Genomic DNA, 25,396 nt, shown 5'->3' with positions numbered 1-25,396 from the left:
GCCACCCAGGCAACCTTAGTTTGGTCATTTTAAGACTGAGATTTTTAATGGCTCTTCTTTTCCTTTGAAAAGTCTAGAAAGACTTGACTTTTCTGAAGCCTGTTCACATTTCCTCTCCCTACCCCCTCCTGTGGGGGCGCCATAGCCATGGCCTTCCACTGGTGTGAGTAGGCCTCTGTTGACCCAGGCGTGACTCACTAAACTTTGGGGAAGGTGACACCTTCCCTTGAGGTGGTTGACCCCAGTTTAGGGACAAACTCTAGCCTTGGGCCAACTGTTTTACTTCTTTTAGGCTTAACTATAAAATGAAGGGAGGAGACAAAATGGAATGTGAGGTTCATTGCTGCTCTGATATTCTCTGAGTCTGTGAGATTTTCCTGCTTACCTGCATAGCACTGATGTCCTTGCTTCATCCTGGGATTATTTTGTTCTAGCCTTCATGTACCTATTTGTCCTGTTTTGGGTGTGAACTATATGGCTGTGAAACAGCGTTTTATGTTTTATTCTTTGTGTCGTACCATTTCAGGAACTAATGTGTTCCTAGTTCCTAGGCTAGTTAGTTGATGCTGATTTTCAGAACAAAGAACGACCTTTAAATGGCCGGAGGGTGTTCACTGCCAGCTCTGTATCCAGGATTGTTTTGATAAACTCACTAACTGATTTGTTGTTGTTTTTTTAAATGAACTCTTCTTTGTGATTCATCAGAACTCTTTTTGTTTAGTTTTAAACATCATTCATTTCTCTCTTGCCCCTTATGGCCCATTTGAGTAACTAAAAAAAATATCTTGGAAGAGGCCTACTCCTTAAACAGCTGAAAGAAAATCTTTGATTTCCTGCCATTGCATCAACTTCCTGCTGCCAGGAAAAGGTAGCTGAGAGTGGCTTCCTGACTTCTGGGAAGAGAGAACTTCCTTGTTCTTACTGGTCTGCTCTTGGGCCCTCACCTCTCACTGGTAGAATAACAGCTGTACACTAGAGAGTGTTTTTATGAATGTTTAGCTGATGGAAGTAATATTTTAGGAGTAAAAGACACCTTTTTTCCAATTATGGTTGTTGTAAAATGTGGTTGGAGGACTGGGGGTGAGTGGGCAGGAGTTTTGTAAAGTTTAAGTTCAAGAATTATAGTTTATAGAAAAAGAATGTGGCATTTTCTTTAAACTAGTTTTTTGTTTTCTTTTTTAAGCAGGAGGCCCAGGTATAGCCCCCTGTCCTAGCTCAATATGAGCTTGAATAACTTAAAATTACTTGGTTTAAAAACCCTGCAGCCACTTCTAAACAGTGTATTCTACAGGTGTTTGTAAGCAGCTGGTTCTCCTTTGAAATCAGCGAGCATACGCAGCTGTGCGGGAGCCAGAAACAGCATCAGACTTGGCCCGGGCCCTGTGGATGTCTAGATTGCTGTAGGTGATGTCCAGAGGAGAGGATGAGGTGGGAAAGGGTGTGTGCTGAAGATGTTCCCGGTAGAAGTCCACAGCAGCCCAAAGGAGAGGTTTCTGCTGGACCTGATGGCGAGCAGTAGGATTCATACAAAGGACAGGAGAGGAAAGGCAGTTCCTGGCCTGGATCACTGCATAGGCCACGGAGGGGAGAAACGGGGAGAGACAGCTTGTTGGATAAAGTGAATCAAGAGTTGGTGCTGGGGAGTCTGTGCAGAAAAGGTTAGGAAGCTGGAGAAGGACAGAATTGTGCAGGTTTAAATAGTGTGATGAATTTGGACTTAACCCTGTGGGCACTGGGAATCAGTGAAGGTTTTTGAAATAGGGAGCCACATTGTAAGATGAATGGTGTTGGAGCCACAACCTGGCAGTGGAGTGAAAAAACGGGTCTTTTTAGCAACGCATCTCTGGCAGGAAATTCAGCTCTTTCAACTTCCCAAGCGTGAATTGGTGGGGGTAGGACTTTTTCAGGATACTGACATTTTCAAAATTGAATCAATAGATCTAATTATGTACAAACCACTATATTGAGTCTGTGGAGAAGACAAGCAGACTAAATCTCAAGACAGGTTTTATTGAGAGCTTTATGCTGTGGGCTTTTTGAGCTGGCCCAAAAAAGAAGATGTTAAGAGGTAACTTTTTGCCTTTACATTTAAAAAAAAAACAAAACTTCTGTTTTCTAGGTTATGGTATAAGACTGTATCTGAGATTTGAAAATTTCAGTGACTGTTAGGGCCAACCTGTTGCTTATTTAGGAGGAAGATAATTTTGATCCTTAAGTTATATTAAAAGTTTTTAGTAAGGATATATTAAAGTTTTTACTAAGGATAAATCATTTGAAGCAGTTCAGGTGCTCCTCTGTATATCATACGTAAGTCATAAATAGTAGGTCAGTTATAACAGCAGTTTTTATGAATATAATTTAATCAAAAAAGCCTGAAGCTCCCTCTTAAAGGAGTGCTTATTGTATTTTTCCCCCAGGACGTTTAGACATTATGGATCCAGATCACCAGTAGGATTAAGTTATCTGTTGTGCATCTGTGAAAAGTTTGAGTTGTGGCTCTTGAGTTATTTGTACTTGGTTGCTTAGATGGCAAGTGAATTAAAGAACAAACTTAATTAAATGAGTCCACCTTTCTCTTCACATCTTTATATATGTATGTTTATATATATATAATTTACATATTTATGAATTTTAAAAAAATGTTCATTCTTAAGAGAGAGATGGAGTGCGAACAGGGGAGGGGCAGAGAGAGAGGGAGACACAGAATCTCTAGGCTCTGAGCTGCCAGCACAGAGCCCATCACGGGGCTCGAACTCATGAACTGTGAGATCGTGACCTGAGCCAAAGTTGGATGCTTAACCGACTGAGCCACCCAGGTACCCCATATGACTGTTTTTAAAAGAGATTTCAAGAAATTACATACGGTGTGAATTTTTCAGTTGCTCTAATATATATACTTTTCTGTAGTAAACATTGTCAGGTTGTTTTGTTTTCATGTTATACTAGAGTAGGATATAAAACATTCTTTGAAAGACAGAGCAGTTGGGGAGAGCCCTAAATCAAATAGACTTATTTGTTTAGAAAGTTTAAGATACAGTTTGAAGCTTCTAGTCTCACTTTAACTTGTAATCTTCTGCAGTGTTTCTTAAGGACATGTGATTAATCTCTTTTAAGTGGTGTTTATTGAGCATGGATAGGGTCATTGAACATTTCAAAGAATACATATAATGGGTAGTAGTAAATTAGTTTACTGACCTAATTCGTTTCTTTTCCCTTTCTCCATGTTGTTGAATACCTACCTGCTTCAGAGCCCGCTTTCACTATGCCCTCTTAAATAAAAAATCAGAAGATCTTACTCTAGCTTTTTTCCTTAAATTATTATAACTAAGAGTACCTCATGATTTATTTCACCAATTAAAAAATCTTGTAAAGAGGAAGTTTCCTTTGTATATATACATCCTACATTTTCTACCACAGAGGCTTTTCATCCGCATGTTCAGAAACTCATCTCTGTATTACTGTTCCCCACCCCTGAAATCCTTTACCTTCCGCATTTCTCAGTTGTTGTTCTCCCCACCAGCTTTTCTCTCTCCCTAATCTCTTCTTTCTCTTTATTTCTAATTATTGTTGGCATCTTCTCTCAACCCTGACCAAGTGTTCTTGCAGGTCCTCAAATCTGGAGATGTTACCTTCCCTTCTCTGCAGGTATCCAGTAACACACTTCCCCCCTTGTCTTCCTGGGGCTCCATTTTGTCACTTTTCACTGTCACTCTTTTTTAAATTTTGTAAATTTTTTTTTTTTTTTTGAGAGAGAGAGGGTACGAGTGATTGAGGGACAGAGAGAGAAGGAGAGTAAGAGAGAATCCCATGAAGGGACAAAGAGAGAGGGAGAGAATCTTAACACAGGCTCTGCACTGTCAGTGAGGGAGCCGGAAGCTGGGCTTGAGCTCACCTAATACAGAGCTTGAACTCATGAACCGCGAGATCGTAACCTGAGCAGAAGTCAGATGCTTAACTGACTGAGCCACCCAGGTGCCCCTCACTGTCTTCTTAACTGTCGTTCTGCTGTCTTGATTCTGTTTGAAAAGAATAATCTCTATATTCTGGGACCCTTTACTAGTTTAAAGCCGTTTCTAAGTTATTGACTGTAGTAGGTTTTCCTACAACTTTCCAAATTGCCACCACTTTCTGCTTCCTGTTTGAAAATTTTAGCAGGTGCAAACCTGTTGAGCGGGATGTAATGTTTTTCAGGACTTTTTCTGTGGTGGTGAATCTGTGTTGGGTAAACCCAGCATCTGAGTTTTTCCCTGTGCTTAACTGCCACAGAAATTCAAATTCGTATCAAAATCGAACCATCATGGTTTTAGGAAGAAAAAGAAGGAAGACAGCGGTGACATGGGCCGTGAAGTTGTGTTGATCTCCGAGATTACTGACATTATAAGCCAGATTGCATCTTCCTTGTCTGTTAAGTGAAATTGTCAGTTAGAGGAGCTTTGGTTAAATATGGCTAAGTAAAGTCAGCAGTTGTGAAGCCTCTTGCCTTTAAACCAGCTCATCTCCCTTCATGCCAAGTGGCCCATACTCATTGACACAGCCGGCTCTACATCTGGCTCACCCCCTGCTTCTTGACCAGTTTTTAAATTTCTTGGCTTCTTTCCTCCTTTCCTTGACCTCTGGCCCCTTGCCTCGTTTTTTTTATGTCTTGGTATTGTTTCTTTATCCTAACACCTGTTGCTGCTGCAGAGATGACTTTGGACGCATTCCTAGGCTATGGTTTGGGGATTGCCACTCGGCGGTGGCTGACAGCTCATCTCAGGAGCCTGGCACTTTTAATGTTACTCCGAGTCCACTCCATGTGGTAGGCAGTGCCTTTAGGTTTTCCGTGGCACCTGAGGAAGAAAGATGGACAGATGCCATGTGATTGCCTCACCACACCCCACTTCCTGTAGAAAGTCAATTCTTGTTTCACTGACTACTAATTATTTTTGACCCCTGAGAGCCTGATGGCATATTTTCCTTTAAGAAGATACATACACAGCAGCGATTGGATTTTCTAGCCTTAGGAATTCATGACTCTGTGTCAGGAAACTGAAGGATGGCTTGGTATGTCAGGCATGTTTCATTAATTTTCAAAGCAGTATTTTTCCTGAGAAGGAACAATTTGCATGATGCTGTTTCATTTAGGTTTTGGAGTGCCTTTCATTTTTCTAGGCAATTTGAGTGTTACATAAGGCCTATATAATTTTTGTTCTCTGTATTTGAGCTTAGAGGCATCTTCCTTTGCAAATCCTCCTTAAGGTTGGGCTTGGCCCCTCTTAATAATGTTCCCAAACATGCCACACCCGCTTCATCTTACCTGTCAGCTTGTCTGCTTCTCTCCACTCCATGGGGAACTCCTTGCTGTCATGGACCTTGTCTTGCTATTGTGGTAAATGACCATAGTGCTTGGCACACAGTAGCCACACTGGATGTTTGATGAATGAATAAGTGCAAATTTTGCTAAATAGCAACTTTATTTGTCTTATTATTCTGGAAGACTTTTCCTTCTACTGTTCATTCTTTCATTGGATTTCAGGTAATTGGAACATAAACTCAGAAACTCACTCTAATTTGTAGCTCTCTCCTCCTCATCCAAAAGTTATTGTATTTCTAATGAACGTACACATTGGAAAGAGGTAAAGGCCATACTCAGATACACACTGGCTGAAAGAAAGGATTTGTCAGATATCTCTTGTGTTTTTTTTTTTTTTTTTAAAGAGAGAATGAGCAGGAGCCAGGGAGAGGGACAGAAGAGAGAGAGAGAGGGAATCTTAATCCATGCTAAGTGTGGGTCCTGACTCAGGACTTAATCCCATGACCCTGGTATCATGACCTGAATTGAAATCAAGAGTCAGACGCTCAACCCACTGAGCCACCCAAACGCCGCTGGTTTCTCTTGTCTTTGAATGCTGTTTTTAAAATACATTATTTCTTGGGAATCTGGGTTGCTCAGGTGGTTAAGCATCCAACTTCGGCTCAGGTCATGATCTCACAGTTTGTGGATTAGAATCCCTCGTCAGGCTGTGTGCTAACAGCTCAGAGCCTGGAGCCTGCTTCAGATTCTTGTCTCCCTGTTTCTCTGATCCCCCTCTGCTCATGCTCTGTTTCTCTTTCAAAAAAATAAATATTGAAAAATTAAAAAAACATTAAAAAATAAAGTATATTATTGCTGAATACAAAAAGATAAAAAATGAAGCACTGGAACTAAATATGTTATTGTTTTAGAATGTGACCCTTAGATTCTTTGTGACCTAACCCAGGATGTGGCTACATACTAATTTGGCAGTGTTTCTTACCTTCCTAGTTAAACTGTCATCAGCTAATAAGCTAGTAAGGCTGAGCTAATTAAGTGACAGCCAGCAGGTGTTATGTTAGATGGTTTCAATCAATAAGTAATTGTAATTGAAGCTAAGTGTAATTAATTATGTGATTTTGGGGTGTTCAGGTGTGATTCCACTTGAGTTCCATCTTGAACTTAGTACTTTAGAGCACTAAGAAGGATTACCACTGACAAAAGGAAAATCGGCATAAAGATGTACTTGACTCATGTTTGAGTTGTGTCCAGAGGCGCTGGCCACAGTAGGAAAACCTGACCGGCCCGTCCTTGAGAGACTGTGCAGCTCTGCTGACCTCCTCTTCGATCGCCCTTCTTTCTCTCTATTTTTCTTTTTCCAAGGTTCCCCATTGTGCTGTGCTGCCTCATGTCTCTGTGCAGTAGCACATACTGTTCTCTCGGGTTAGGAGTTCTCTTGCTCCTTCTCTATCCTGCTAATGCTTACTTGTTTTTAGAACTCAGCTTAAGGCCAGTAGCTGCAGGAAGACTTTTCTCACCCCCAGTCTGATTCAGATGTTCCCCCATAGCACCTTTACAATGATGTTTTCCACTTTATCCTGGAATCTTGGCACTGCCGTTCCTTTCTGCTAGACTCCTTTTTAAAAAAAGAAATTTTTTTTAATGTTTACTTTTTGAGAGAGACAGAGCATGAGTGGCAGAGGGGCAGAGAGAGAGGGAGACACAAAGTCTGGAGCAGGCTCCAGGCTCTGAGCTGTCAGCACAGAGCCTGACATGGGGCTCAAACTCATGAACCACAAGATCATGATCTAAGCTGAAGTCGGATGCTTTAACTGACTGAGCCAGCCTGGCGCCCCTCTCCTTAAGGTCAGAGATGATCTTGCAGTGCTTTGTTGAATTTGATTTCTCTAAATATTCTTGTAGAGGTAGTGCTAGAACTCCACTAAAATCAGACCTTTTATAAACTATATATATAGAACTTTAAAAAATTGTTTCTAGTATATAGTATGTCAAATAATAAATTGATGTTATTTGATTTATACTTTTTATTCCATTTTATTCAGGCTTTAATAAGTCTTAAAAATACACAGGTGGTTTTGTGTCGAAAGACTTTGGAGCCAGTCTCTATGGATTTGAATCCCGGCATCGACACAAGTGGGGACTTAAGGCTGATGTTCATCTTTAATCTTGAATGCCTCAGCTGTACATTTTGGGGGTGAAAATCATAATAATACCTACCTCATAAGATTGTGGTGGGTCCTAAATGAGATAATACATGCAGGTAAAGCTCTTGCATAGTATCCACCACTGACTTTCCCCACCCTGGTTACTTGTGAATCCATGGAATTCATAGAATTGCAGTATGGTTATTATATTCTCAGAGCAGACATAGACTTTGTCAGTTTTTACAGTGGAAGAATCACGAATAGTGACCTTAGGCCACCTTTGATGACTAACGTCCGTGACTGTAGTGTGGGACCTGCCTGATGTCTCATACAGCATCGTGAGCCATTAAATTGACACCCATAAGCCATACTTTGGTCTAAAGGACACAGCAGGCTCATCAGCAGTGAGGCCCTGGAGCCCAGTTAACACCAGTGCTGCACTGTTCCTTTTTCTTACGGTTTCTCCTAGACAGAGGGAAAATCAATGCCGGTAGGATCTCCAAAAGCTTTTGATGTGAACTCTACAGAAGTAAGCAGTGTAGAAAAGTGGGAAACTAAGGATTTGGTTAAGGTCATGTGAAAATATTGCTTGTGAGGTACTAGAAAAAGTATAGCAAGCAGGCAGGCCACCCTTGTAGGAAATAGAATAGTGGAGGGGGAGGTGAGAGTGACCTGTGTGTGCTGTACACACACATTCATGCTTGGGTATTTGAGGTGTGGAAAGGATTTTTGGGCTCACCACGCCTGTTTCAGTTATTAATGACATGACTACCAGTATGGTCGGTTTTAGGCTGGAGCCTCCTAGCTTGTTCTGGAATAAGCATCAGCATCACTTTTTGCCAAAAAAGATATTCTGTGACATTCTTATTTAGCTGGAGAATCTCATCTAGCAGCTTGTGTAGAATGTAGAAAGTGTTCACCACATGGTTTTGAATAGCTCAAAATGGATATTTCAGAACTGGAGGTATAATTATGCTTGCTGAATAATGGTTTGTTTTAAGGTAACAAAATGCTTTTTAATTTTGTATGTGGTAATGTTTTCCAGCTTTGAGGGATGAGATAGTTTGCACTGGTAAAATGTTCTGATTAAGTTAAGCTTCAAATGGCTTCGGTGCCTTTTAAATTGTGGGTGTAATTGAATATAGTTTTACCTTTGCTTGATGACCCAGCATCATTTTAAGTATCTTTTTTTATTTTTTGGTACTTTGACCCAATTTGGTTTTCTACATACATTTTATTTTGTCTCATCTTAATGTCAGACTGCCATCTGCCACTTCTGCTGGTGCTGTTCTTAATTCAAACATCTTCCCCTTTTACAATCCATTGATGGTTTGCTGCCAGTAATTTATTTAGTTTGAGAAATCAGTAATCAAGTTGGGAAAGATCTCTCTGTTGAACAAAGGCAAGATTCTGAGTGAGGGCCCAATGCATGACGACGGGTCTTCGTCGTGACCATTTTCTGTGTGTTTCACTTTAGGAATTCTGTTTTAAAGGATGGCAGTTTTAAAAGTCTCAACCTCAGAAGAGAGTGATATTTTATAATTTTTACTATAATCTCCCTTTTGCACAGCATGTTCAATACAGTTTTTATCAGTATCATTAAAACTTTCTCTCTCTCTGCTTTGTGAACAGTCAAAACTTGCTGTGTGATGTCACGATTGTGGCTGAAGACATGGAGATCTCTGCTCACAGAGTGGTGCTGGCTGCCTGTAGTCCTTATTTTCATGCCATGTTTACAGGTATGAAATGTCTTAGTTCTGGGTGTTCTTCAAATGTATACAGATCTGGGCTTTCTTTCTTTGCCACACTTTCTTTTCTTATTAATATTTTATTGTTATGAAATGAAGTACTGTCATGGCAGGAAGCGATCTTGCTTTGTTTCAGGTTCCTCCTCCTTGTTGTTTGGTTTTATAATCATGTGTGTTCATGTCCATTGTATTCATATACTCAACAGTTTTATGCTAATTTTGTATTTATATTTACATATACCAGCCCAATTTATTTTCCTGGCAATTATAACAACTTTTAGCAATTGATTATTTTGGCAAAAGAAAAATGCTTTTAGTGTTTTCCATTGTTCTTCAAATGATTTTCATATATGCTTCATTGAGTGTTTACAGTGAATAAAGAGATGTTTATTTAACATCCTTTGATTTAAATATATATAAAAAAATAGGGTGATCACTTAGGTAACTATAAAAATATATAGAATGACTTTAGTACTTTTGGAAAAAAAGTAATTTCTGCTTGCTCTCATTCTCTTAAAAAATTAAACATATATTACTGTACAAAGAAATGAAGTTATTGTCTGTTGGAACAGTTAGTTTATAATCTAAACTAACTTGGTAGGACAGACAAAATACTTACAAATATAGGCGTGTTTGGGTGGCTCAGTTGGGTGAGCATCTGACTCTTGATTTTGGCCAGGTCATCATCCCAGGGTCATGGGACCAATCTCTGTGTCAGGCGCCATGCTAAGTGTGGAACCTGCTTATGATCTCTTTTCTTTTCCTCTCCTCCCCACCCCCACACCTCGTGTGCTCTCTCTCTTAAAAAAACAAAACAAAGCACTTATGAATACAAATATAGTTACGTGAAAAAGCACAAATGACAAAGATATTCCTACTTCGGAAATCATGAAGTATTTCTTGTGCCTAACACTTTGCTTAGATACTACAAGAGTGTAAGTGTGGCCTCCACCCCCAGTAACAACATGCACACTTTACGTATGTAGTAGGGTATGGAAGATCTGGGTGCCTACACAGTGATGCAGACGGAGAAGGCTGTGATGGGCAGCTCTGAGAGAAGGGGATCTGACCTTTCCTGAAGCCAGATAGGTTTAAAGTGTTCACACTGATGAAGAGAAGTATAGAAGGCCACGCGAAGAGGATGGGCTTAGTGGTTTGGGAGTAGAGGTGAGTCTGGAGGCCCCTCACTATTCAGCCTGTTGCAGCCTTGCTGTTCCTAAACAGAGTTAAATAATCGAAAATGTAGGAAGGGTAACAGGGGCTGTGAGTCAAGTTGGGAGGGTGCCTTAGCTGAGGCTGATTTGAAACGTCAATACTAATGATGTGGAACTAGTCAGATTTTTATGTTCATTTCAGTCTCGTGGTTTACATCTTACATCTTATTTATTTCCCCTGGATAGTGTTCTAAACAGACTTTCCAGGTTTATGAGGGGAAGGTTCTGGCTGCAATGTGTCAGCCTAATTTAGGAATTCCCTAGTATAGGGCTGTCCCCTGTAGGTGGCATTCTCTTACATGACACTGCTGTTGCTACTTCCTTGTTGGAAACCATGGGAAACTCCTGTCATCAATTTATGCTTCAGTTTTCCCATCTGGAGAAAAGGGGGATGATAATTTTACCCACTATGTAGGATTTTTGTAAACATTAAATGAGATCATACATGTGAATTTCTTGGCACTCTACTTGGCACAAAAAATCCATAATTAATTTTGGCAGTAATTATGTCATTATTATTATTATTTGAATTGAAGAAGAGCAGACACACAGTGTTGTGTTAGTTTCAGGTGTACAGCATAGTAATTCTGCGTCTCTGTGTGTTATGCTGTGCTCACAACAACCGTAGCCACCATCTGTCACCATACTATGATATTATAGCATGTGTTCCCTCTGCTGTATCTTTTATCCTCATAACTTAGTCCCTTACTAGAAACTGTATCCCTCACTCCCTTTCCCCCCTTTTGCCTATCATGCCCCCCTTTCTCCTCTGGTGACTGCAAGTTTGTTCTTTGTATTTATGGCTCTGTTTCTGCTTGTTTGTTGTTTTGTTTTTTAGACACCATATGTAAATGATATATGGTGTATATCTTTCTCTGTCTGACTTATTTCATTTATCATGATATCCTCTAGGTCTACCCATGGTGGCACAAATGCCAAGATCTTATTCTTTTTTTATAGCTAATATTCTGTTGTATACCAGATGTTCTTTTTCCATTCATCTACTGAAGGCCATTTGGGTTGCTTTCATATCTTGGCTGTTGTAAATAATGCTGCAATAAACATAGGGGTAAATGTATCTGTTTGAATGAATGCTTTTGATGTTTTCTTTTTATATAAATCCAAAATATATAAAGAACTTTTATAGCTCAGTACCAAAAAACCAAATAATTCAATAAAAAATGTGCAGGGGACCTGGATAGACATTTCCAAATAAGACCAATGATGGCCAACAGACACATGAAATGGTTATCAACATCACTAATCATCAGGGAAATGCAAATCACACCTATCAGAACAGCTAGAATCAAAAGGACAAGAAATAACAAGTGTTGGCAAAGAGGTAGAGAAAAAGGAACTTTTGTGCACTGCTGGTGGAAATGTAAATTGGTTCAGCCACTATGGAAAACACTATGGAGGTTCCTCAGAAAATTAAAAAATAAGAATACCATATGATGCATTGTGTTTTTTTACTCTAAATTTCTAAATGTCCCTATATTTTGTAAGAGTAGAAGATTGAGGAAGGCTTAGACTAGAATTTCTTTTGATGAATGTTTTCTTTTCTGTAGAGCTACACAAATATATAGTGATTAACTTAAAACTGCAAGATCAAGGTTAGATTCCTTCCCTTCAAAAGGCAGTACTTAGAGTCTCCAATCTACCTGAGCCTTAGATATCCAGAGACGTGAGTGCTAAATAGAGATGGGAGCTCTTGTTGTATATATCTTTGTCTTCCTTTTCTGTTTACCTTATGATCTAAACTACATTTCACAATGTTTTAGCTTATACCCAATTTATGAATAAGGGGGCTTTGCCTAATGATAGGAATGACAGGCCCTGAAGACATTCTGATTCCCTAAGTATTCCTAGTTCATTAGTTCATTGGCAGATGGGTACTTCTTGCAGAAGTAACAGAAACCTGTTTTTGACTGAGAATATACCTTTTACACGTCAAATTTTAGATCACGATATTTTAAGGTGAATGCAAAATAGGGATACTATATTAATTTCTGATACACATAAAATGAGTTGAATACTTCCGTTGTGTTTTTTTCACAACTTTTTTGAGGCATATTTTATGTATCATAAAATCTACGCAATTCTAGCATAGTAGTCAGTGATTTTTAGTAAATGTACTTAGCGGCCATCACCATAAATCAATTTTGGAACATTTTTATTTGCACATTAATGATTTTGGGGTTATATATATAAATTACTTCTGTGTTATAGTATTTATCATGAGTTTGTTCTTTTTTATTGTTAAATATAAACAGTTGTGTGGATGTATCACATTTGGGCTGTCCATTCTCCGGTTGATGGACGTTTTGGTTGTTTCCAATTTTTGGCTGTTGAGAATAATGCTGATGTGAATATCCATGTGCTGTTGTTTGTGTGGACATTTATTTTCATATCTCATGGGAGTAGATACCTAGGAGTGGAATTGCTGGGTCCTATGGTAAATTTCTTTAAACTTAAAAATGACTGTTATGCTGTTTTCAAAGGTGCACCATATTACATTCCTACTGTTATTGTAGGATGGTTCCTATTTTCTCCACATCCTCATCAACACTTATTTTTATTTTAAAATGTAGTCATTCTACTCGGTGTAAAATGGGATCTCTTGTAGTTTTAATTTGCACTTCCCAGATGACTGATGATGTTGAGCATTTTTTCATACACTTGACTTTTTATTTTTAATTTTTTTTTACTGTTTATTCATTTTTGAGAGAGAGGGTGAGAGACAGAGCATGAGCAGGGGAGGGGCAGAGAGAGAGGGAGACGCAGAATCTAAAGCAGCCTTCAGTCTCCGAGCTGTCAGAGTCCAATGTGGGGCTTGAACTCATGAAACAAGAGATGATGACCTCAGCCATAGTCGGTCACTTAACCAACTGAGCTTGAGCTTTCCATGTGCCCCTGATTTTTTGGTTCTTTAGCCATAGATACTATTCACTTTTCTGGCAGTCTTTATACATTTCTACTTTTGAATCCACTGAATAACCCATCATTTGTCAGAGATTAGGTAAGGAAGATAAGGAGATTTGGTGTTGGTGGTTTACTGTACATATATTTTTTTTATAATTTGCTAAAAAATTAATCCATTGTTTTTTTTTTTTTTTTTTTTTTTTTTTTTTGGGGGGGGGAGGTCTGAAGCCCTGTTAAACTTTATTATAAAAAAAGTAGAGTGAGGCCAACCAGTAGGCCTTTGCATGCTTCCATTCCATCATACGTTATATGGATTGATGTTCTCCTGCCCAGTGGGTAGTCAGAAGTGCCTGCAGTAGCATAGGGCATCACCCTACTCTTTCTGTGTTTTCCTAGGACTCACCTATTAGGAAATGGGGAATATGAAGAGGTTCTTTTTTGGCCCTTGTTTCTAATTTTCTATAAATTGTAGGGGAATTTTTTCATTCAAATTATATCACCTAAAAAAGAATTGTGTTACTCTTTGTAGTTCCAAGTATTTGGATAGAGAAGGGAGGTGAAAAGTAATTGTGTGATATAGTCACAGGATTTTACTCTGTGAAGTATGGGCCTATTTAGAGCAAGGCCAGGTGGTTTAACTGTTACTTGAGAAAGCATGTATCATTTGAGTTCTTGTGTTTTAAAATTACTTGTTTCTTATAAATGTGGAATTTAAAATGCTGTTTCTCTTACAAATATATTTGAGACCAGTTTAGTACCACAGGCTAAAATATCTGACAGCTAATGGGAAATATTGCATTTTTATTTTTACTCTTTTGAGCTTTTTGATGATTTCTTTTGTCATATTGAAAATGATTCTGTTAGGTTAGAATAGGAAAATGTAGATTATCATTTGAATGATTAAGAAGTGAGATTTTTATTTTACTTTCTTTTTTTAATTTCTTTTTAAAATTTAAATCCAAGTTACTTAGCACATAATGTAAGAATGATTTCAGGAATAGAATTTAGTGATTCGTCACTTACATATAACACTCAGTGTTCAGTCTAACAAGTGTCCTCCTTAATGTCCCTTGCTCATTTAGTCCACCCCCCTGCCAACACCTTTCCAGCAACCCTCAGTTTGTCTCTGTATTTAAGAATCTCTTATGGTTTCTTTCCCTCTCTGTTTTTATATTGTTTTTGCTTCCCTTCCCTTATGTTCATCTGTTTTATATCTTAAATTCCTGAAATCATATGATATTTGTCTCTCTTGGACTTATTTTTCTTAACATAATACACTCTAGTTCCTTCCATGTTGTTGCAAATGGCAAGATTTCATTCTTTTTGATCACTGAGTAATATTCCATTGTGTGTGTGTGTGTGTGTGTGTGTGTACCACATCTTTATCCATTCATCACTAGATGGACATTAGGACTCTTTCCATACTTTGGCTATTGTCAATATGACTGCTATAAATATTGGGGTGTACGTGCCTCTTCAAAACAACACTCCTGTATCCTTTGGATAAATACCTAGTAGTGCAATTGCTGGGTCATTGGGTAGTTCTATTTTTAATTTTTTGAGGAACCTCCACACTGTTTTCCAGAGTGGCTGCACCAGTTTGCATTCCCACCAGCAGTGTAACAGAGTTCCTCTTTCTTCACAACCTTGCCAATATCTGTTGTTGCCTGAGTTGTTAATGTTAGCCATTCTGACAGGTGTGGGTTGGTATCTCCTTGAGGTTTTGATTTGTATTTCCCTGATGATGAGTGATGTTCAGCAGATTTTCATGTGTCTGTTAGTCATCTGGATGTCTTCTTTGGAAAAGTGTCTATTTATGTCCTTTGCTCATTTCTTCACTGAATTATTTGTTTTTTGGGTGTTGAGTTAGATAAGTTCTTTATAGATTTTGGATACTAACCCTTTATCACATATGTCATTTGCAAATAACTTCTTTCATTCTGTCAGTTGTCTTTTAGTTTTGCTGATTGTTTCCTTCACTGTGCAGAGGGGTCCAAATAGTTCATTTTTGCTTTTGTTTCCCTTGCCTCCGGAGACATGTCAAGTAATAAGTTGCTGTGGCCAAGGTGAAAGAGGTTGTTGTCTGTTTTCTCCTCTAGGATTTTGATGGTTTCCTGTCTCATATTTAGGCCTTTTACCCATTTTGAGGTTTTTTTTTGTGTATGTAGTAAGAAAGTGTTCCAGGTTCGCACATGTACCCCAATGTTCATAGCAGCACTCTCCACAATAGCTAAAACATGGAAAGAGCCTAAGTGTCCATCCCCAGATGAATGGATCAAGAAGATGTGGTTTATCTATACCATGGAATACTACATGGCAATGAGAAACAATGAAATCTGGCCATGTGTAGCAACATGGATGGACCTTGAGGGTGTTATGCTGAGTGAAATAAGTCAGGCAGAGAAGGACAAATATCATATGTTTGCACGTATAGGAGGATTAGGAGGAACTTGACGGAGGAACAAGGGGGAGAAGAAGGGCGGAAATGGTGGGGGAAAGGGAGAGAGGCAAACCATGAGAGACTCTTGAATGCTGACAAAAACTGAGGTCTGATGGATGTGGGGGGAGGGGGGATGGGCATGGAGGAGGACACTTGTGGGGATGAGCACTGAGTGTTATGTGGAAACTAATTTACAATAAACTATTTGTAAAAAAAAAAAAAAGTGTTCCAGGTTCATACTTCTGCATGTTGCTGTCTGGTTTTTCCAACACCGTTTTCTGCAGAGACTGTCTTTTTTCCATTGGATATTCTTTCCTACTTGTCAAAGATTAGTTGGCCGTACATTTGTGGGTCCATTTCTGGATTCTCTAGTCTGTTCCATTGATCTAAGTGTCTGTTTTTGTGCCAGTACCATACTGTCTTGCTGATTACAGCTTTGTAATACAGCTTGAAGTCCGGATTTGTGATGCCTCCTGCTTTGGTTTTCTTTTTCAGGATTGCTTTGGCTATTTGGGGTCTATTTTGGCTTCATACAAATTGTAGATTGTTTGTTCTAGTTCTGTAAAGAACTGGTATTATTTTGATAAAGATTGTATTGAATATGTAGATTGCTTTGGATGGTATTGACATTTTAACAATATTTCTTCTTCAAATATATAAGGATGAAATGTCTTTCCCTTTCTTTGTGTCTTCAATTTCTTTCATAAGCTTTCTATAGTTTTCAGTGTATAGATTTTTCACCTCTTTTGGTAAGGTTTATTCCTAGGTTCTTTATGGTTTTTGGTGTAATTATATTTCTGAGAGAGAAACACACAGCATGAGGAGGGGAGGGTCAGAGAGATTTTTTGGGTAATTATAAATGGGATTGATTTCTTGATTTTTTTCTGCTGCTTCATTATTGGTGTATAGAAATGCAATTTCTGTGCATTGATTTTATACTGTGGCTTTGCTGAATTCATGGATCAGTTCTAGCAGTTTTTTGGTGGACTCTCTAGGTTTTTCCACATAGAGTATCATGTCATCGGCAAAGAGTGAAAGTTTGACTTCCTCCTTGCTGATTTGGATGCCTTTTATTTCTTTGTGTTGTTTTATTGCTGAGGCTATGACTTGTAACACTGTGTTGAATAATGATGGTAAGAATGGACATCCTTGCCGTGTTCCTGACCTTAGGGGGAAAGCTCTCAGTTTTCCCCATTGGGGATATTACCTGTGGGTCTTTTGTATGTGGCCTCTATGATCTTGAGGTATGGTCCTTTTATCCCTACTGTCTTAAGGGTTTTTATCAAGAAAGGATGTTTTATTTTGTCAAATGTTTTCTCTGAATCTATTGAGATCATGTGGTTCTTATCCTTTCTTTTATTAATGTGATATATCACATTGATTTGCAGATATTGAACCAGTTCTGCATCCCAGGTATAAATCCCATTTGGTGTAGTGAATAATTTTTTAATGTGTTGTTGGATCTGGTTGGCTAGTTCTTGTTGAGAATTTTTTCATCCATGTTCATCAGGGAAATTGGTCTTTAGTGGGGTCTTTGTCTGGTTTTGGAATCAAGGTAATGTTGGTGTCATAGAATGAGTTTGGAAGTTTTGCTTTCATTTCTATTTTTTGGAACAGCTTCAAAAGAATAGGTGCTAACTCTTCTTTAAACGTGTGGTAGAATTCCCCTGGAAATATCATTAATTATGATATAATATCCTTCTTTATCTCTTGTTACATTTTTTATTTTAAAATCTAACTTGTCTGATGTAAGTATGGCTACTGCAGTTTTCTTTTGGTGACTATTGACATGATAGATCATTCTCCATTCCCTTAACTTTCAATCCACAGGTGTATTTAAGTCTAAAATGGGTCTCTTGTTAGCAGTATATAGACGGGTCTTGTTTTCTTTTCCATTCTGATATCCAGTGTCTTTTGATTGGAGCATTTAGTTCATTGACATTTAGAGTGAGTATGGAAAGATATGAATTTAGTGCCAATTTAATGTTGCCTGTAGAGTTGGTGTTTCTGGTGGATGTTCTCTGGTCCTTTCTAATCTTTGTTGCTTTTGGGTTTTTTTTTGTTTTGTCTTTTCTCCCCTTAGGGAGTTCCCCTTAAAATTTCTGCAGGGCTGGTTTAGTGGTCAAGAACTCCCTTAGTTTTTTTTTTTTTTTTTTGGTCTGGGAAACTTTATCTCTCCTTCTATTTTGAATGACAGCCTTGCCAGATAAAGAATTGTTGGCTGCATATTTTTCCAATTCAGCACATTAAATATATCCTGCCACTCCTTTCTGGCCTGCCAAATTTCTGTGGATATGTCTGCTACAAACCTGATCTGTCTTCCTTTGTAGGTTGAGGACTTTTTTCCCCTTGCTGCTATTTCATAATTTTCTTGTCTATGTATTTTGTATATTTGACTATAATATGCCTTGGCGATGGTTGGTTTTTGTTGAATATAATGGGAGTTTTTATGCTTAGTGGATTTTAATATCTATGTCTTTCCCTAGATTAGGAAAGTTTTCTGCTATAACTTGCTCATATAAACCTTCTGCCCCTTTTTTCTCTCTTTTATTTTCTGGTACTCCTATGTTTCAGATGTTAATCCTTTATAAAAGTTACTAAGTTCTCTAAGTCTTGTATCGTGCTCTTTTGGTTTTGTTTCTCTCTCTCTCTCTCTCTCTCTCTCTCTCTTTTTTTCTGCTTCATTCTCCCTAATTTTGTCTTCTGTCTTTCTGATTAGCTGCTCTGCTTTGTCCATCCTTGCCATCCTGGCATCTATTTGAGATTGCACATCAGTTATAGCATTTTTAATTTCGTCCTGACTAGATTTTCCTTCTTTTATCTCCATAGAAAGGGATTCTATGCTTTCTTTCAACCCCAGCTAGTATTCTTATTATCGTAGTTCTAAATTCTAGTTCAGACATCTTGTTTATATCTGTGTTGGTTAAGCCCCTGGCTGTCATTTCTTCCTGTTCTTTCTTTTGGGGTGAATTCCTTCATTTTATTTTGGAGGAAGAAAAAAATTAATAAAATTAAAAATTAAAATGAAAATATTAGAAACAAAACAAAAAATCAAATAAAGGAAGCTAGATCCTAGGTATGTTTTAGTCTGCTTGTTGAAAGAAGCTTGGTAGAATAGAGACAAAAGAGAAAGAAAAGAAAAAAAAAGTAAGAAAAATTAAAAATTAAAAAAATTATATAACAAAATAGAATAATGAAATATAGAAGATGAGATAGAATAAAAAATTAAAAAATAAAGATTTTAAAAATGAAAAAAAGAAAAAAATAAATTTTTCTCTTTTTGTATCCAAGAACAATAAAAGAAAAGAAAACCAACAAAAATAAATTAAGCAAAAACAGAAGCAAAAAAAAATGAACAAAAAAATGAACCAGGAAACAGAATGAAACCCAAGTGAAGTTACATCCAGTTTCCCCTAGAACTGAAACTATGAAGCCCTCTATAATCTGTACACTCTGCAGGTGGAGGGACTTGTCCTGGTCTTCTAGGGGATGTGCTTGGAGGGCACAGTTGGGAGGGCCTTGGTGTAATGGCTCTGTTCTCCATAGGGTGGCACTGCTAAGCTTACTGGGGCGTATGAGTGTGGTGCATTTGTGGGTGTGCAGAGGAGGTGGAAATGGCTTCACCTAGCTCCTTAGTCTCTCTAATAGGAACTTTGTGCTCTCACCCACCCACAATCAAGCACCCCTCCTTTGTGTCAAGCCTCCATCTACTCCCCACCTCTACCCTATCCAAGCTGTCAGCCTGCCAGGCGGCACCTTCCTCCAGAGTTTCATCGCAGATGCAGTTGTATTTCAAAACACACTTCAGAAACCCCTGTGGCTTTGACCTTCCCGACTCTCTGGGGGAGGGTCTTGCTGAGCAATGGACAGGTGCTGGCTTGCCCCAGAAAAGGTTTATGTGATCATGCAATGGCAGAGGATCAGAGATGTGGCAAATCACAACACACAGCCAGCGCTAGGTTTCACCACACTTTGGCGTCTTTGTCCCAATATCAGCAAACATGGCTCCTCTCCAGGGCCTTCTTGGACCTTTGCCTATGGGGAGGCTGTATGACCTCTACCAAATGCTCTCCAAACAGGGGAACTGCTTCTCCCTGTGAGGCACACGGACCCTTCACATTCCACTGCGTGGTCCTGGGGATTCGCCCTGCTTCCTCACCAGAGCACAGGCCTTGAGCTTTAAAACTTGAGATTGTGCACTACACTGTTTATAGAATCCTGGTAGTATTGAAACCCTCTCCTTTCTTCCCATCAGTGGTTTTGGAGAACAGATTTCTTGTTCATTCCTCTGCAAGTGTTTTTAGTCTTTCTCTCAAGCTACTTTAGGGGGAGCGTTTTTCCTTTGTCTTCTCTCTCCCCCTTTCTCTGTCCTCTCTATGCAAGAACAGTTTCCTACCCTTTGTGGCTCTTCTATCCCCAAGAAGTAAGAGTTTTCAGAAGTTGTATGCATGGTTATATTTGTCTAAGATTCATGCTTTCATTCACAGGGAATATTTATTTAGTATCTTCTATGTGCTAGGCATTATCCTAGGTTTGGGGACATTAGACATAAATAAGACAGGCAGGTCCCTCTTCTCATGATTTTCTTTGGAAGAGGAAGAAAGGTTAGAAAGAGTAAATGCAAAGAAAAGATAATTTCTGGTATCATTGACTGCTGTGAAGAAAATTAAATAGGGTGTTGTGTATTAAGAGCCTAAGTTAGGATGCTTTAGTCTGAATATAACAGACACTGTACTTAAACTGGTTTAGATAGTAAGGAAATCTGTTCTCTCATAAGTGGAAAGTAGGCTGGACTCCAAGCATGGTGAGCTTTGCAGCTGAAGAATTTCATCAGGGATCTGCTTTCTTCTGTCTCTCTGCCTGCTGGCCTCAGTAAAATTTTATACCTAGGTTGCCACCCCTCATGAGTGCAAGATGCCTACCCGAGTCAACCCGGCATCTCAAGGAAGGAGAGAGATTGCTTTTTCTTTTTTTCTCCCCTTTAGGGCCTAGTAGACCTTCCCAGAAGTTACTCAAACTAGACCAAAAACTGTTAGGGGAATGCACTTACCGTGTTTGCCTCTTATTAGTGGTAGAACTGGGGAGTGTTATGTACCCTGACCATCATAGAGAATGACTGGCAGGGGCATCCGGGCAGCATGCCAGAATGAAAATACTTGTGTGTTAGTAGCTTCTTTGTAACCCAGGACTAATGACAAAAGGGCAGTAGTGATTGAATTACATGTGAACTTGAAAGTAGTGGAATAAAATTTATTTGTTAAATGTAACCATAAATTTATCATTCACTTCTTAGGGTTTCAGCATAGTAAAAGATTCTGTATTATATTTTTATGTTTTTTCAGATATTTTTATATGCTAAACAGTAACTGAAGTTAGAGTCATAGGATTTTTATATTGAAATGGATCTTAGGGTTTGCCGTCTTAACCTATTCATTTTCTAGAACTTTAGAATGGATAAATAAAGTCACCAGTTTGTGCTGGATTTCTGGAGTCTTAATTAAACATCCTTGAGATGGAAATGTATTCACATATTCACAGATATGTCCATAGACTTTTACAATTTGGAGGACTTCATTTTTTTTCTCAAAAAAAGTAGATATAGTACAGTATTCACTAGTGAAGTGCTTAGCTTGGCCTGGAATATATAGTGGATATTCAATAAATATTGTCTGAAATCCTTCATAGCTAGAATACTCATGCTCAAGACTAATTCAAGTGTTAATTACATTGAGTAAAGATGCTACGTTTTAAATTGGCTCGTGTTTTACTTTTAATTCTTTAGCCATTCATTTATGCAACCAGAATTTACTATCTACAATAGGTCAGGCATTGTGGCATCCAGGGACAAGATGAGAAAGACATCTTACTCTCAGGGAGTTCAAGAATGGAGGTGGGGAGAGCTAGGTATAGTATAAAACAGAGTGGATTTGGAGTAGGTATGCAAGTGTACCCAGGGTGGGAGCCTAACCCAGCCTTGGCTCACTAACAGGGAAGCCTACCTGCAGAGGGTCCAGCTGAATCTTGAAGAATGGAGATTAGCCTGGGGAATGAGGACATGGGGAGAGAAAGAGGACAAAACTCAACAAAGGCATCAAAGCAGGAAATTGTTTGCTGTCTTTGGAGAACTATGGGAAGTTCTTTCTTGGAACACTTAAAGGCCAGAAGTGGGAGAGAGAGAAGAAGCTGGATAGCTAAGCAGGGACAGGATGTGGAAGGGGCTCACACACCTGGACCGGGAGCGGCTAATGGCTTTTGAGTGCCATGGTCAGATCTGTGGAGTTGTCCTGGGGTTTGGGAAACAATTAGGAGGTTGCTGTGGTGGTGTTAGCAGGGACCCTCATGACACAGTGGTGGAAGGGATGGGGGGGTGTGTGTATTTGATTTGAGATCTCCTTGAGGCTAATTCTGCAGGCATTCTAGTGAATGATGGGATGGGTGAGTAAGGAAGGGGGGGAGTCAAAAGTGACTCTCAGAATTTTAGTGACGATGTCTGTGTGGATATCTGCATAGAGCTTCAGAGGTCTACATGATCAAAATACAGAAGCATAACACTCTAATCTGGAGAGAGACTCTGTGAAGTTAAAAATGATACCAGGTAAACTCTGTACACTATCATTGGATATTTTTTAATTAATGTATTAAAATTTTAAAAAATATTTATTTATTTTTGAGACTGAGACAGAGCACAAGTGGGGGAGGGAACAGAGAGAGAGGGAAACATGAATCTGAAGCAGGCTCTAGGCTTCAAGTTGTCAGCACAGAGCCCGACACAGCCTTGAACCCATGAACTGTGAGATCATGACCTGAGACGAAGTCGGATGCTTAACCAACTGAGCCACCCAGGTGCCTCTGTTGTTTTAATTTTTAAATGTTTATTCATTTATTTTGAGAGAGAGGGAGGGAGGGGCAATGAGAGCGGAAGAGAGAGAATCTCAAGTAGGCTCTGCACTGTCAGCACGAAGGCTCACATGGGGCTACACAGGGCTCAGTCCCAAAAACCGAGAGATCATGACCAGAGCTGAAATCAAGAGTTGGATGCTTAACCACATTGGGTATATTTTTTTATGTGTTGTCAAAAGTAATTCTCACAAAGCCATACTATTTTAAAGGTTTCCTCTATAAACAGCAAAGAGCAATAACTCTAAAGGTGGTAACCTTAGTTTTTATAGAGTGGTATATACCACCAGTGGTGTACCACCTAAAGGTGGTATACAAAAACTAGAATTAGATCTAAATCTACTTTAAATCTAAAGCCTTTACAACTGTCTTTGGTATGTCTTTAGTATTAATTCTTAGTATTTACAGGAATTCTTAAGCTATTAATGCAATCTGTGACAAGCTATTTGTTTGATACCATTTTCGTACGTTAAAATGAAACATAAAGATGAAAACATTTCTAAAGCAGCATATGATAGAGATGGAATTCTTCGGAAGTAGGTGCAGTTTTCCGGGGAAAGAAATAATTCATATTAAAAATGATCCATGGAAAATATGAATTAGCAAGTTATGTCTTATAGTAATACTTTAAAATCTTTGATATTAAAAAACTGCTTGGCAGAGGACTAATTTTTCAGTCATTTATATGAATTAAAGTCAGACTTGTTTTTGTCTAAACGAAGTCATGCCTAAGTCCTGAGAGGTGAATTCACTCTTTGAGAACTAAGTGCATGGCTTTATATTTGTGTGGCCCCAGGCCCTGAAGGGCTTTATGCATCGCTTGAGCCCTATTGATGAATTAGATGTGGCCTTTGTCTAAAGTCCAAGTGAGAATTACCCAAGTGTCTTCACTTTTGGCGCACAAAAACTTCCAGAGAATACAAATCCCATCTGTCTACAAGATCCAGAGAGAGTAGGATAGAGGAACGTGCCTCATGTGCAGATGAAGAATTATTTTTCTGTATTTCTCAACCCTTCTGTTCTCCCCCTTCCCCCTCTTTTTGTTTTGGTGGGAAAAATGTGCTGAGGCAGCAGACTCATAGCCCAGTCCCCTGTCTTCTGCTGTGGAGGCATATATACCTCTTTCTCATTAACCAGTTCCCTTCCCTTGTCATACAGACGGCGCTTTCCTCCCCTGGGAAGTGGCAGGAGAGTTTTGAGATATTTTTGCTCTTAGGAGAACAGCTTCTTTCTGAGATCTTGTCAGAAATAATCTCCAGGGAAGCACGCAGTTAAAATGTACATCATTATTATTTCTTTCCTCCCAGGGTTTGTGTTTACGAAGGAATTTGGTGTAATTATGGATTCCCGTAGGCTTTTCTGATAGCTTATGGTCAGTGACAGTGTACTGTGTCTAAAAAAGAAATGAACTTTCAAGAAATCCTGAGGCTTAATGATGTTGTTCTTCTAACAGGAGATGCTGGATTAAGGTGGAGGTGAGGGGTGACAGCAGCATTTCTGGGCTTCTTCTTTGATCTTTGAACCCAGAATTCCAGAGACAAACCTTTTCACTAAAGTGTCTCATAGCACGCAACATAATTTTTAGACTGCCTCTGTCATTTTTTTCCTGCCCTTGTCATTTTTTATTGAAGTTTTCTTTCCCTGCCATTGGAAAGTTTGTTTCCCTATGTCTTCGGTCATTTTCTGTTGTCCACACATGTGTGCTCAAACCTGCTGCTTTCTCTCCCTATGTTCCCTTCTCTTTTCTGCTTCCCTGTTTCTTTCCACAAGAGAGGATCTTATTTATGATACTTGAATGCTTAATTAGTTCAGTGAGTAAAGCAGAGAGGTTGTATAGCACTTTCTAGCAGGCAGTGACACAGAAGAATGTCTGGCTTTAGTTATAAATCCTGGTATGGAAATAACTTAACCATTTGTGGATAAAGTTACCGTAGAGGACAAAGAGGAACAGAACTTGGGCTATAACAAGCCCTTGCCATTGACTAACCTTTTTATGATCCCTCTTTTGTCTTGTATTCCCTCAGCATCTTCTGTCACATGTGTTCTAATTGTTTTCCGCACGAGGGTTGTGTCATCCCTGAGGGCAGAGCCTCTATGTCCAAGCCACTCATGCCCACGGCAGGCACTTCTGTGCTTGTTGAATGAACGCTGCTAACCCAGTGAGTTCTTTCTGGCAAGTACTCATTGCTGTTAGCCAAAAGGGTTAACACTGTGACTCTTCTAATCACGAGCAGAAATCCAAAAACAAAACAAGATGCTCAGAAGCATGGACCAGGGGCACCTGGGCGGCTCAGACGGTTGAACGTCCGACTCTTGATTTTGGTTCAGGTCGTGATCCCAAGGTCATGGGATCGAGCCCTGTGTCGGCAGAGCCTGGTTGGAATTCTCTCTTTCTCTCCCTCTGCCTCTCTTCCTGTTTCCCTCTCTTTCTCTTAAAAAAATAAAATAAAAAGCGTGAATCAAAAAAAAGCCATGGGCAGCATCAGATACTGAACTTGCAATGCTGCAGGTATTATAGGTGGCACGTTCAGTGTGGCGATGTGATTTTCAGGTATAGATGGGTAACAAAAGTACAGATTATGGTTTGCTCAGGTAAGCTTTCAGGGGAGGTAATGAAATGTTGCAGGCCTGCAAAAAGTGGCTGATTGTGTTGCCTTCAAAATACAATGAGTGGCAAGAAAATGGCTGAGTCTGTCTTGGCATTGCTATTTTCACAGCAGTGTCTCGCTGTAGCATTA

The 25,396-nt window shown here is 39.1% G+C and overlaps 1 protein-coding gene across 1 annotated transcript in view; it reads left to right on the top strand.

Annotated features, from left to right (window-relative positions):
- Nucleotides 1–25,396, top strand: part of KLHL2 (kelch like family member 2) — a 97,267-nt gene that overhangs the window by 2,892 nt on the left and 68,979 nt on the right. The window contains exon 2 of the mRNA XM_077752736.1: nucleotides 9,070–9,176. Coding sequence (XP_077608862.1) covers nucleotides 9,070–9,176 — 107 coding nt within the window. The remainder of the gene's footprint in view (nucleotides 1–9,069; nucleotides 9,177–25,396) is intronic.

This window comes from Crocuta crocuta, unplaced genomic scaffold (genome assembly GCF_008692635.1).
Source record: "Crocuta crocuta isolate KB4526 unplaced genomic scaffold, BGI_CrCroc_1.0 scaffold346, whole genome shotgun sequence".
In the NCBI taxonomy this organism is placed as follows: domain Eukaryota; kingdom Metazoa; phylum Chordata; class Mammalia; order Carnivora; family Hyaenidae; genus Crocuta; species Crocuta crocuta.
The sequence above is the reverse complement of the archived record's forward strand: the minus strand, read 5'-3'. Positions and strand labels throughout refer to the sequence as shown.